Raw genomic sequence first — 13,806 nt, 5'->3', positions numbered from 1 at the left:
CCTAGGTAGCATTGGGGGCTCACTGCCTCCTCTGCTAACCCCTGTATAACCTCCTCTAGTGTCTCCACCCCACAACCTAGACTGTAAGCTCGAGAGGGCAGGGATCTTCTCGTAGTTTTTTTTTATCCTGCTGTAATTTATCATATGAGCATGTACCAGTATTGGTGATGTCTCTCACACACACACACACTGTATGTATTTGTACTTGTATTGCAAATGTCCTGATTGAACAAAGTTTAGAACTTCTCATGTATCTATGCTCCCAACTATTTGTGGTGTACCATGTACAGCGCAATGGAAGATGTTGGCGCTATATAAAATAAAATAATAATGATAATAATAGATGAACAGAAAGACAGTTCAGTTCAGTTCAGTTTTAAAGGACAACTGAAGTGACAGGAATATGGAGGTTTGCATATTTACCGTACTTTTCAGACTATGAGATGCTTTAAACTATAAGACACACCTAGGTTTAGAAGCCAGAATCATGAAAAAATACTAATCCCGGTGCATCTATTGTGCAGGGGTGTGTTATGGACCCCCCCCCCCCCAAGCTGTCTCTAAGCTACTTTATCTATCTACACTGACCAGCTACATTACACTAACACCAGTTACACTGCACTACACTACATTACACACTACACTTACACTGCACTCCACTACACTAACACCTGTTGCCCCACCAGCTAAGCTACACTACTCTACTCAACAGTACACTACACTATTTTACAATACACTCTGATCTCACCTGATCTTGCCACCGTGCTCCTCTCCCCCTTGCTCTGGTCCTGCTGATAGATGGGATGCTCTTCTCTTCTCCTCCTGCAGCTGTGACATCGCTGTACACTGCGGTTGGCTGCCACTATTTACCTTTACTCTGTGTGGCCTCCGTACTTTCATATTGGTCCTGTACTGTAACACCAGTGGTGCGAATGCACCAGAGTCACACATTGGGTGCATGCATGACCCTGGCATATGTGTGCCGCCGGTGTTACAGTACAGGACCAATATGGAAGTACTGAGGCCATGCGAAGCAGGACCTGGGGCTGAATATCTGCAGGTGGCCACAGTGTACAATGATGTCACAGCTGCAGGAGGAGAAGAGTAGAGGAGCCCATCTATGAGCAGGACCGGAGCAAGGGGGAGAGGGACGGCAGGATCAGGACTCCCCCTGAGCACTCTGTATAACATTTTACCATGTCTTTGCAATCTAAGACACTTTCCCCCCCAGTTTTGGGAAGGAAAAAGTGCATCATATATTCCAAAAAAACGCGGTACTTCTTTTTAACAATACCGCTTGCCTGGCATCCTTCTGATCTTTCATGTATCAGTAGTGTCTGATTCAAACATCTGAAACAAGCATATGAATAATCTTCTCATATTTTTGTCAGAAACATCTGATCTACATGCCTGTTCAGGGTCTGTGGCTAAAAATAATAGAGGCAATGGATCAACATGACAGGGCATTGTTTAAAGGGAAATATAAATATTGCAGCCTTCATATCCTTCTCACTTCGGTTTTCTTTAAGCAATTGCAACATAAAGTTAGGACTACATTTATTGAAAAGTAAATGTACTGTCCTCTAATTAAAGCATCAGTTGCTCAAAATCTGCAAATATATGAGAAGTTGCTGTGCACATTTCAGGGCTGTCTCTGTACCTGCACAGTGGAAGCATCCATAGTGGGATATGTAAGCAGTGTAAGAAAGTGGAAACAAACTTACCTGGCAGGGACAAAGTAATACCTCACCCTAGTTGAACACCACTCATGCCAGAAGTGGCTGCTGCTGCAGCTGAACCTATTTTTACTGCAACTTTTTAGACTTAAGTGAGAAACAAAAGATTGTGCTTGGTTAATGGTTAAAGGATACCCCAACTGAAATGTGACATAATGAGATAGACATGTGTATGTACAGTGCCTAGTACACAAATAACTATGCTGTGTTCCTTTTTTTCTTTCTCTGCCTGAAAGAGTTAAATAGAAGGTATGCAAGTGGCTGACTCAGTCCTGACTCAGACAGGAAGTGACTACAGTGTGACCCTCACTGATAAGAAATTACAACTATAAAACACTTTCCTAGCAGAAAATGGCTTCTGAGAGCAAGAAGGAGATAAAAAAGGGGAATTTCTTATCAGTGAGGGTCACACTGTAGTCACTTCCTGTCTGAGTCAGGACTGAGTCAGCCACTTGCATACCTTCTATTTAACTCTTTCAGGCAGAGAAAGAAAAAAAGGAACACAGCATAGTTATTTGTGTACTAGGCACTGTACATACACATGTCTATCTCATCCTGTCACATTTCAGTTGGGGTATCCTTTAATTGCCTAACTTTGTGTGCCCCATTCATGACAAGTTACAGACTAATCAGGGCAGAATGTCATTTTCTGCCTTACCACATAAGTCTTTTGAGCCATTATAGTCTTTCAGTTTTCATTTGGTAGCAAACATTCTCGACCTGACTCCAAGCAGTGAGTCAGGCAAAAATGGCACTGGAAAATCGGGAGCACCAGGCAGTAATTTGTGCACTGTCAAATTTCCTGGAGCCGTAAAGAACAACTGAAGTGAGAGTAGTCTATGGCTAAAAGTATTAGAGGCAGATGAGCAGAAGGATAGCCAGGCAATAAGTATTGTTTAACCTCCCTGGGTGTACAATTCCTTCTGATTTTAGGGTCTAAAAGCGATACAATTTTTTCATGTGCTTTTAGACCCTAAATCATACCAGCAGAGAGTCTGCAGCAGCCCCAGCAATTACTCACCTCCCTGGGCTCCAGCGCTGCAGTTTTCCCTCCATCCTCCAGGTGGCGCTGCAACCCTAAAGTGAGATTTCTGTTTGTCATCATGACGACAGACGTCAATCTCAGCAGGGGGGAGCAGAGCCTCGGAGAAGTGGAAGAAGAATGGCGGCAGGAGGTGAGTTGAAACGCCTGCTGCTCTGCATAGAGCGGGGTTACTGCTCTGAGCTGCGGTTTTCTCCCCCGACCGTAGCTCGGGGGCTACCTCCAAGGAGGTTAAAAAGAAATAGATATGGCAGCCTTCATATGCCTCTCACTTAAGTTGTCCTTGAATTATATGTGCCCCCAAGCAGAGCCCCTTTTTAACAAAATCTATTGTGTTAGATTTCCTATGCAGCAGGACCTAACAGTAAGAAAACTAAGAAAAAGTCTTGTTAGCACAGTGCTGTATTTTCATCACTTTACTTTTCTTTCACCTTTAAATTACAAAGTTGGAATTGTTTTAGATGGATCATAATCTCAGTCTCACATTCACTGATGCTATTATCTAGTCAACCACTGGAAAAAGAACACTTAAGAAGGACCCCGAGCCAACAGGCATCACTGCAGAACTTTCTCTTTCCCCCTCTTTCTTGTTCTTACTCGCTCCCTCTCTCTCTCTTTTTGTACCAACATACAAATTCAGGCTCTGTATAAATTGGTCCAGCATCAGCAAACCCCATGAATATTTAACACTGAATGCTATATCTAGTTAGAAACAGAAGGTATTAACAAAGCTCAAATAAGTTAGCTTTAATAAGCACTAGGAGGCTTGAAAGACATCAAGCCTAGCCATTCACAGTGGCAGGGCACATTCCGAGAGAGGTCATTTCACCTAATACACAAATGATGCTCTCTGTACATTAAGATATAATTAAGATGGTTTATTTTTTGCGAAACTGGTGAAAAGAATCATCTCTTGCAGTTTCAGATGCTCACTGTCTAATTATAGGCCTCATTAGGTTGGACTTCTGCTTATTTAATGCAACTTTATAATGATTGCCATTTTTCATTCTGGGCATTGTTTGACCCAGAGCGACCCAAGATCATAGTTAACTTATTCTAAGTCTTGAGAATGAAAACAGAATTTTGCTGGCCTTGGTATTTTCAATGTTGTTTCAGCAAGCTTCTCAATAATGTGCATAGGCTCACAATTTTACATTTATAATATAATGCATTACTTAAAAATGTAACAAAAAAGGACAAAGCTAGGGCAAGGCTTCCTGAGTATAAGTGTCAGGGAACTCAACTGCCCCATCTCAGTGCAGGCAACCCCGGTGAGTGCCCAAGGCCTGATGGATTCATGCACCATTAATGACACCTTCTCTCAGCCCTACTTCACTTCATACTCACAAATCATGCAGAGCCAAAGCTGCTATCATGTTATTCTCCTACTAGGCTACCTAAGCCCATTTTGAAACGGGCTCTAGGTAGTTAAACTACCGCTGACACTCAGAGCGCGAGCGCGCACCCGCTGCGTGTGCGCACACCCGCCGCGTGCACCCATTTGCCTCGCATGCACACTGCCGCCCTGCTCCCTGGCCCAACCTCCCGTCCCAACGGCAATCTGTACTGCGCACATGCGCAGTACAAAAAATCTTCGGACGGACGGACAGACAGGAAAAGTGGATGACGCAGGGACAGTTAGGTTTTATTGTATAGGATATAAAACTTGCCACAAGTGTTGAAATAACATGGTCCCACAGGGGGTCCTCCTGGACAACCAGGATACTCTGAACCTATATTACAGTATTTTCCATACCACCCAACATTTTGAGAGTTGAAACAGGGATCCATTTTCCATAGGCATATTCAGGTCTACATCATACATCACTATATATGTTTTTGCATGGAACGACAATGTATTCCCTGCCTACAATTGAATTGTTGAGTACTGCTGACAAATTATGCTTTGTACTGTCCAAAACACAAAACTTGGCAAAGGGCAGTCTGAAGAGATCAGTTGGGGAGGAAAAGGTGGGCAGCGAGTGGAGTAATGTCACAGTGTGAATGGAGAAGGGGGAGATGGCCAAAGCCAACAGTTCAAGCTCCATACAACAAGCTGGTAATTGTGACCATACTAATAGCTGGATTCACATGAGGCTTGACATCAGGAAATAAAGTATTAAACTAATTCAGATCACGTAACAGTTGCTCTACATGGGGTTGTGTTACTTTGTTTAGTTCCTCCAAGGCTTCTACTGTATAATGCAGGAATGCTCATTCGCAGTCCGCAGAATTGAAATGTCTGCATTGTCAGAAATCAGCATTTCTGATTAAAAATCGTAAAACGGAAATCAGACAAATACAAATGTTAAGGTTCCATGAAATACATTTTTAGTAGAAAAATACATATATTTATACAGATCTGTACACCAGTCCTGAAAGAGGACAAATGAGGAAGAAAGAGGGACAAAGGGATTTGGTTCTCCAGAAGTGGGACAATTGTGAGCTATGCATACATAGTAGATGGGGTAATGTGCATAGAAAACATGTATTTATGCATGCTATAGCCTCACACAAAACCTGCAATTGGCTCTGCACAATGAAAATAAATGAATGTTTTGTTGTATCTATAGCATGCAATGACAGCGTCCCTGTTGGAACAGGCCAGTAACCTTCAAGTGCACAAGCTCTACAATTTCCATCATTGACCAGCAGGGACTGATTTAGTAAAAACAGCTTTCTTGGGCTTGTTTTCATTGTACACCGTAACAAAGCAAGTAATGGAAACACAGGAATACTACACTTGCTTGGGGTTGATATGTCCATTAAAGAACAATTTCTACTAAAAAGCTGTCTGCTGAAAAGCATAAATTGTGGACTAGAATTGCTAGTTTTATTCACCGTTCTTCTTGGTTCCACAGCTCAGTGATTTGCAGAGTGCATATGAGAGTGCGAGGCGGGCGGCGCAGCAAGCAGCCAGAAAGTGTAAGCACTTGACCTCTGACCTCGAAGACACTCGAGTTTTGATGGAAAACCAGCAGATCAGAAACCATGAGCTGGAGAAAAGGCAGAGAAAGTAAGTGGAACACAGAGACGTGCCGCCACTCAAAATGTTTATTTTTCATCTGTTTTTTTATTTTTTTATCGAGTCCCTGTTTATTGGAAGCACTTAAAGCAATCCTTTCATTCCACTTCCTTCTAGTAAATACTGATTTCCTGCTACAATTTCATGTGTGCACTATTGTTTACACTGATCAAAGGTGTTTTACTTTACTTTTCTTTTTTTAAGATACTAGTGAGATGGGTACATCCTGATTAACCACATCTACCACGCAGTAGACATTTTTCTATGAATGCAGATGACAATTAATGTTTCACAATGATGAGAGATATTTTGAAATTATAATAACTTCTGCAGGAAGATTCCCCCTCAACTGTGACTAATTACAACTGTAATTTGATCTCTCAGCTGTGTCAGCTCAGAAATTTCTGCTGCCTCGTCAGAGTAGCTAATTTGTATACACCAATGAAAGCAGGCAGTAGACACACTGCAGATTTATTGCAGGATTTGTGTCGACTCTAACAAAGAAATGTTTTCCTTGAGAGATCATTATACTTTTGCTAATCTTTTAGAGCAGAGAGGAAATTCTGAGTTCAGGTCTGTTTTAAAGAAAACCAGAGAGGAACCATATTAAAAGATTTATACATACCTGGGGCTTCCTCCAAGCCCTATAAAAGCAGCCTTTCCAAGGTTTTGTGTGTGTTCAATATATCTTGTCCTTGTGGCTTCTTCTTATATCAGGCCCCAGAAGCCTGGATAAGCTATGAGATAGAGCCAGCCTCTACCACACCCAAAGCTTCTGCACTCAACCAGCAATCTGACCCTTTGAACTAATAGAATTAGATAGCACTTGTGGGATTGTAATCACCCTCCAAAGACACTTCTTATTGTGCTTTCTCTTATTAAGCACCTACTCCTTTAAGCTGACTGCTGGGCCAAATACATCAATGAAGTGCATAATGTAAAATCCTTATTTAAAACTTTATTTAAAACATTAATATAACACTTACATGTTGTCATTGGTTACTGCGCCTACAGTTCTTCATACTCTCTCCTGTGCCTTGGCCCCTGACTGGTATTAGCCTTATCATGTTGTCTTGTAACTCCTCACCTACATGTACTAGCCTGGGGTACAATACACTAACCACTGCACTCCACTATGCCATCCATTGCATGTGTCTATTCAATCCTTGCTTGAAAGATGCGCAGAAATATTTTTACAAAATCATATTACCATGAACTCTTTCTGTACTGGAATATACGGTATGCTACCTATTGCACTGTATTAGAATACTAGAGCTAAATATTGTACAGCAAATCCTCCTGGCCTTGATTTACTGGTTGTCCTTGTCTAACAATATATCTTGCATTGTAGTGCAGCACATAAAAATAAATCTGAAAACACTGGAACTGTGTTGAAACCCATCAGACCAGTGATTTATTTGTATTGATGCAACAATTTAAAAGCCAAGCTATAAGTGATTTGTTAAAGCACTCACATATAAATCTACTAAGAAGATATATATATATATATATATATATATATATATATATATATATATATATATATATATATATATAACAACAGCTTCAGTGCTCATCTAGGTATGCTTGCGCACAATATTTAAAGGAACTCAGCAGTTGCATTTTTCCATGCTTCTTGGAGAACTAACCACAGGTCTACTGTGGATGTTGGCTGCCTCAAATTCCTCAGTCTCTACATGTAATCCCAGATACACTCAATGACATTAGTGTTTTGACAGCAGTTGTACCATGAAGACCTTTAAGTGCACCTGGACCCCACAGATTTCGGCCAGGACACAGCTAATGGCTATGTTGGATGTCTTCTTTTGAAGGGAAATGGGCATGATTTATCTTTTAACTGCTGCACTAGGTTTTCTTGCACAACCACTGTCTAAGATACTCAATGTTGCCTGCTTCTTTACAAGAGTTTGAGAACCACTCAAATTTGAAAACTTGTCAGTGAGAGACCTTGACCATAAAGTATAAATACTTTGGGCCATATTCAATTCAATACCAAGTTTTCTAATAGGTGAAATTTCACCTTATCAATAGAAGGCCTTTTAACCAAGCAAGCAAGACAATACTCAGAATAAAAAACACAAAATCCAGGCTTCTCGCCTTGAGCCAGAATAATTCTAATTACTTTTTCACCTACTTTTTGGTACTTTTTCATTTGCAAAGTGATAAAAAGTTATTTTAAAAAGAAGATGAAGATTATCTCCTAGGAGAAAACATAGGAGAAAAAGCAAACTGGATGAGGCCCTTTTTTGTGTCTTGCTGTTGTGCTCAGTGTTGCCGTATCTAGAGATGGCCCGAACCTCCAATTTTAGGTTCGCAAACCTCCGCAAAAGTTCGGTTCGCGCAAACTTTTGTGAACCGCAATAGACTTCAATGGGGAGGCGAACTTTGAAAACTAGAAACACTTATGCTGGCCAGAAAAGTAATGGAAAAGATGTTTCAAGGGGTGTAACATCTGAGTTTTTGCATGGATGAGTGGGATAGACGGCAAAAGTCCCGGGGAAAAATCTGGATTTGATGCAAAGCCGCGTTTTAAAGAAAACCTGAACTGAAAATTAAAAGTCAAAATAAGCATACACAAGTCATACTTACCTTCCATGTAGTCTACTCCTCAGTGTCTTTCTCCTGTCCCGCGTCCTGTTTGTTCACTGTGATCAAGGGAATTTTCCATCCTCCATTTCGAAAATGGTCATTACCCATGACAGCTTTCTGGTCAGCACACAGTTAAACTGTAACATCGCCCACTTGAGCCATAGGGAAACATGGGCATTACCTGGTACATTAGTTTTCCTCTCAGCTATAACTGACAGCAACTGATATTTTACTGACAGCAATTGATATATTTCAGATCTGACAAAATGTTGTCAGAACTGGAAGGGATTATTGTCAGAAGAAAATGGTGAGCTTCTGAGAGGAACTGAAGGCAAGGTAACTATGTAATGTTCATTTGAAGTTACCTCATGTGTTTATTTTAAATATTTTTACTCAGTACAGGTTCTCTTTAGGGCAGAAATCACATTGAATGCTACATTGCAGGCCTAAAGTGCTTTAAAACATCTTGCATGTGTAAACATCAATCAGGGAGTGTAATTAGAGTACTGCTTCACACTAAAAGACCAAACTCACTGTGTAACGCACCACAAGCAGCTGTTTGTGTAGTGACGGCCGTGCTGGACTGGTGCGCACCATGACGAGAGTGCAGGTGATGGCGGCTTTCCAGCCTATATGGTCGCCGGGCTGAGGCAGCTGAATGACAGAACAGTGACTGTCCAGCTGATCAAATTTGGTCTGTCCACACTGAAGCAATGACCTTATTATCATGGGTGTGCCCCCCCCCCCCCGACACACTCATATAGTTGTCGGTCATTGCTTCATTGTGATATTGTCATTGCTTCACTGCGGCAAGGTAATGATCACAAAGGGGAATTGGCACATGTACATGCCTTTTGTTTTGTTGTTGCAGCTGCAGTGCAGCCAGAAAAATTAGGCAGGCATGTACACGCACCAAAAAAATTAGTATAGCGGCCGCTGCTAGCAGTGGCCTTAAAAATTCAGGAATCCACCTGGAGTCCTGGACCCTGTTGGTGGTGGCGGAGAAGGCAGTCAACCGGCCTGCGGGCAGAGATGCTGTGTGGGGAGCAACCTAGTCTTGGGGCAGGCAGTCACACGGCGTGCACGCAGAGATGCTGTGTGTGGGGACTGACTTAGTCTTCGGGCAGGCCTGAGCGTGCTTTGCAGACCAGGCATCCGTGATCAGATGGACCCTTGACCCAACGGTGTGTGCCAGAGATGTCACCACTTGCCTTTCAACATCATGGTACAGTTTAGGTATCGCCTTTTTTGAGAAAAAGTTGGGGCCTGGTATCTTCCACTGCGGTGTGTGGCTTTGCTTTTGTGTGCAGCTTTTCCTCAAGTTGTCATCCCATTGCAGTTTGTGCTATGTAATTATGTGCCTTCGTAAGGTAGTTGTCCCTACGCGGGTCTTGGTATATCCACGGCTCAATTATTGGTGGCAGAGAGTACAGATGGCATTGCTCTCATTTGAGTCAGACACACAAAAACATTTCCACACCACTGAGCCCTGGGGTGATGGCACTTTGGTGGTGGCGGCCGACTGAGTGTTAAGTGGGGTGCCAGAATCAGAGCAGGAGGAGGAAGATATGTCCCGCTTCCGTGCAGAAGCTGAGGTGTTCTGTGTTAAATAGTCAACTACGTCCTGACAATATTGGGGGTTTATGGCACGTGCCTTCTTCTGAACACTGTACTTTGGTCGAGGCTGCACAAAATCACGACAGCACGACCTCGAACAAGCCTGCCCGGTGGCCTGCCTCTGCCTTTTGTTTTGTCCATATTGGGGGGGATGAAGTGAAATGTATGCACTGACTTGACTAATACAATGTGCAGTCACACAGGTGCAGTTAACAGGTATGCACAGAGTGATATATCACACTGCATGCACTCACGTAGGTAGGTGGGTGCACTGAACACAACAGGTAGGTATATGCAGTGATGGGTATTACAATGTGCACCTGTCACACACCGATAGGTACCGGACAGGCACAGTGACACTGCGTGCGCTCACGTAGGTAGGTGGGTGCACTGTGAACAACAGGTAGGTGTAGGCAGTGATGGGTATTACAATATGCACCTTGAACACACACCGGTAGTCACTGAATTTGCTGGGCCTGGCAGTGGCACACACAGTAGGAATTTCCAAGGCTGTCTATGCAACACAAGTGTCTGTGGAACACACACACACACACACACACACAAAAAAAAGATCGCAAGAACAAGATTAGCTCTCAAAAGAGCTGTTGAGGGGTGCTTTTTTAGCAATAAGAATCAGCAAGAAGCAAGCTAAGATGCCTACAAGAGCCTAACTAATCTTTCCCTATAGGTCTCTGCACAGCAGCTCTCCCTTCTCTAATTACTGCAGGCACACGAGTGAGTCCAATGCCTGACGCTGCCTGTCTTTTATAAGGGGGGGGGAGTGGCTCCAGGAGGGAGTGTAACCTGATTGGCTACAATGTGCCTGCTGACTGTGATGTAGAGGGTCAAAGTTGACCCTAATGATGCACTATGGGGGCCAATCGAAATTACGCAAAAGTTTGTGGTTCTCCGCGAACCACCAAAATTAGCCGGGAACCGTTCACCGGTGAACAGTTCGGGCCATCTCTAACCGTAACCTGTGACATGAAACTGCCTTCCACAACCACACCTTGGTAGCAGAGTATGTCTGTTCATTTCCTAGTTTTATGCCTTATACACAGATGTTTTTTGTTGGAGTTTATGACTGTGTTTCGAACTACATATCAAAATAATGATCATTCCTACCTGTTTGGTAAAATTTGTTAAACATACACCTGGGTATAATCCTATAAATTAGTCCAAAACCAGTTTGAGTATTTTAACCGTTAAAAGCAAACTGAGGTAAAAAAAAGAAGCTTTACTTACCCGGGACTTCTTCCAGCCCTTTGAAGTCTGTGTGGTCCCTTGCTGATGTTCGTTTGTCCCTTGTATGTAATTTACTGCAAGATGACCATTGTATGATGGAAAATCTCTTCAGTGAGCATATAGACAACAGCAAGGAATTCAGATTTCTTTCCACACTATTCAAAAATAAAATAAATATTTTTTTTTCTTGTTGCACAACTTTTAAGTGTTTAAAGTGTTAGTTTTCCTAACAAAATGTAAAGGCCAACAATACTACAATACTTGCATTTGGCAAAGCTTATTTGAAACCATATTTGGGAGGAGTGGCGTCTTTCTTGCACCTCTCCCATGCAGGCCACATTTATTGTGCACTTTTGATATTGTTGTCACATGCACAAGAATTAACACTCCTTGCCATGACACGATCAAAGTGATCACAGGATCAGGAGCCAATGCAATGGCTCCTGATCTCTGGCAGGAGATGACAGCTTACTCCCTGGAAGTGGATGTGACAGGTGCAGTTGGTTTGTGTACTGATTGTGGAACTTTCTCCGTGATCAGCGCACAACGCGTGCGCTGACACGGCGGAAATCCTCCACAAGCGTATATTTGCAGGCACCCAGCAAAAGGTGCTACGCACCGGTAGAGGGAAAATTCCTGTCGGCAGATGGCGCTGGGGAGTGCAGAGGAACCAATCCTCTGTACCTCCACAAATGCCAGACAGGATTTGTACGAAGCGCAGAACGCAATCGCAAGAGAGGCGATTGCGAATGAGACGAGCAAAGGTACAGGTTGTATATGTGTGTGCGCCAACCTAGTCGCCACCCCACGACTGTGCACACACAACAGCAGATATGAAACAGGAACGCGATCGCGAGAGGTGCGATCGCCAGACGTGACACAAGGCAGATCAGAACAGAATACGAGGTTAGCAAAGGCACAGCAAATAATACAATGAGGAGATATGGAAAATAACAAACGCTAGCTAACCGCGAACACCGCACTCATTCGCAACAGTGCACGCGGTTATGCGCGGTCTCCACATGATAAGCACAATAGAGACAAGCACGCCTAACTAACCATTGACAGACAAACATGAAACAGAGGACGCGAGCGCTTGCTTAACGGTTACCTCACCGAGCCTCCAGCAAGCGTTCGTAGCAGACAAGACAGACACACGAAAACAGCGAAAACAGGGACAAGCGAGAGATAGGATCCACAGCACTAGCGAAAAGTGGCTAGCGCGATCCCAGGAGACAGAACAGAAGGATCCACGGCGCTAGCGAAAAGTGGCTAGCGCGATCCAAAGAGACAGATCAGAAGAGATAGCTGGTAGCAACCGCTGCACCAGCTATACTCCAAGAACAGAGATCAGAACGATTTCCTTGTCGACCACCGCTGGGACAGGACAATCGCAACAGACAAACAAAACAGATAAACAATCCTAACTGCACTAGGGAAAACCTGCCTAGCGCAGATTCAGGAATACTCTAAGCTGATCTTCAAACAGAGAGCATGGCTGACACTCCCCAGAGTGTTTCACAGGAAGACTCCTTATGACCAGCGAAGCATTGTGGGAAAGACATAGTACACGCCTCCAATGAATGTGGCCAGGCAATTTGCATGACAACGTATGCAAATTCCTCTGCAAGCACAAGCTGCAAAACTGACAGAAGCTCTTCTTTCCAGAGTCCTGCAGCATGCAAACCTACACAATGGTCAAAAAGCTTTCTGCCTGCACAGGCAGCCGAGCAGATCAACACAGTTTGGAGGGAGCAGCAATGCTCCTCCATTAGTTAACATCATGATCAGTGAAATAATAGCAGTGATCATGTTACCAGAGCATAGCAGGAGTGCAGGACGCTGATGACCTGAGACCCACATGATGTCAGCATCTAATGTCCATAAATAGGACATAGATTCAACATCCAGCAGTCCTGAGATGGTGAAGGTGAGATGGTGGTGAAAGCTGCAAAGCACCAAATTATGAACATTTTGAAGGGGCAATTATCTTTTATGCCCACTGTGCTTTCATTTTCAGTGTTATATTGTTCAAGCCACAGTTAATTAGGGCTTCACGACTTAATCAGCTTCTACTTCCAAGCTTTGTTAAAATCCTGTGTATTCTGATTGGAACTATCTCACATGCATATGTAGACATCTGTGGCAGAATAAGGTATACAATAAGGATGAACAATTTACAAGGCACCCGAGCTGGATGCCCCCATAGCGTAATACTATAGTTTGCATCCCATGCCAAGGTAACTCGAATTACCTCTCACTCCAAGGTACTATGACTCTGAGAGGGAATGGTATTTTATGCCACCAGGAATTTGAGTTGTAGCATGGTGAGCAGTCATTTGTCTCACACTGCACCTAACTCACCGGCGGCGCACTAATACATATGCAAGTAAAGGGGTTAATACCAGACTAGTGGAAACCGTTTGGAAGCACATAATTCAAACAGGCCACACATTGCAGCACATTTACCTTCATTGTAAGCACAGAATAGAAGATTATGATGCACATAATAGAAGTCACATTTCAGTATC

General features: G+C 43.1%; 1 protein-coding gene across 1 annotated transcript in view; it reads left to right on the top strand.

The window, feature by feature from the left end:
• LOC137520706 (unconventional myosin-XVIIIb-like) overlaps positions 1–13,806 on the top strand; it is an 816,938-nt gene that overhangs the window by 507,730 nt on the left and 295,402 nt on the right. Inside the window, exon 30 of the mRNA XM_068238990.1 lies at positions 5,640–5,794. Within this exon, the coding sequence (XP_068095091.1) occupies positions 5,640–5,794 (155 nt within the window). The remainder of the gene's footprint in view (positions 1–5,639; positions 5,795–13,806) is intronic.

Source organism: Hyperolius riggenbachi, chromosome 1, assembly GCF_040937935.1.
Source record: "Hyperolius riggenbachi isolate aHypRig1 chromosome 1, aHypRig1.pri, whole genome shotgun sequence".
In the NCBI taxonomy this organism is placed as follows: Eukaryota; Metazoa; Chordata; class Amphibia; order Anura; family Hyperoliidae; genus Hyperolius; species Hyperolius riggenbachi.
This window is presented reverse-complemented; position numbering and strand designations above follow the sequence as displayed.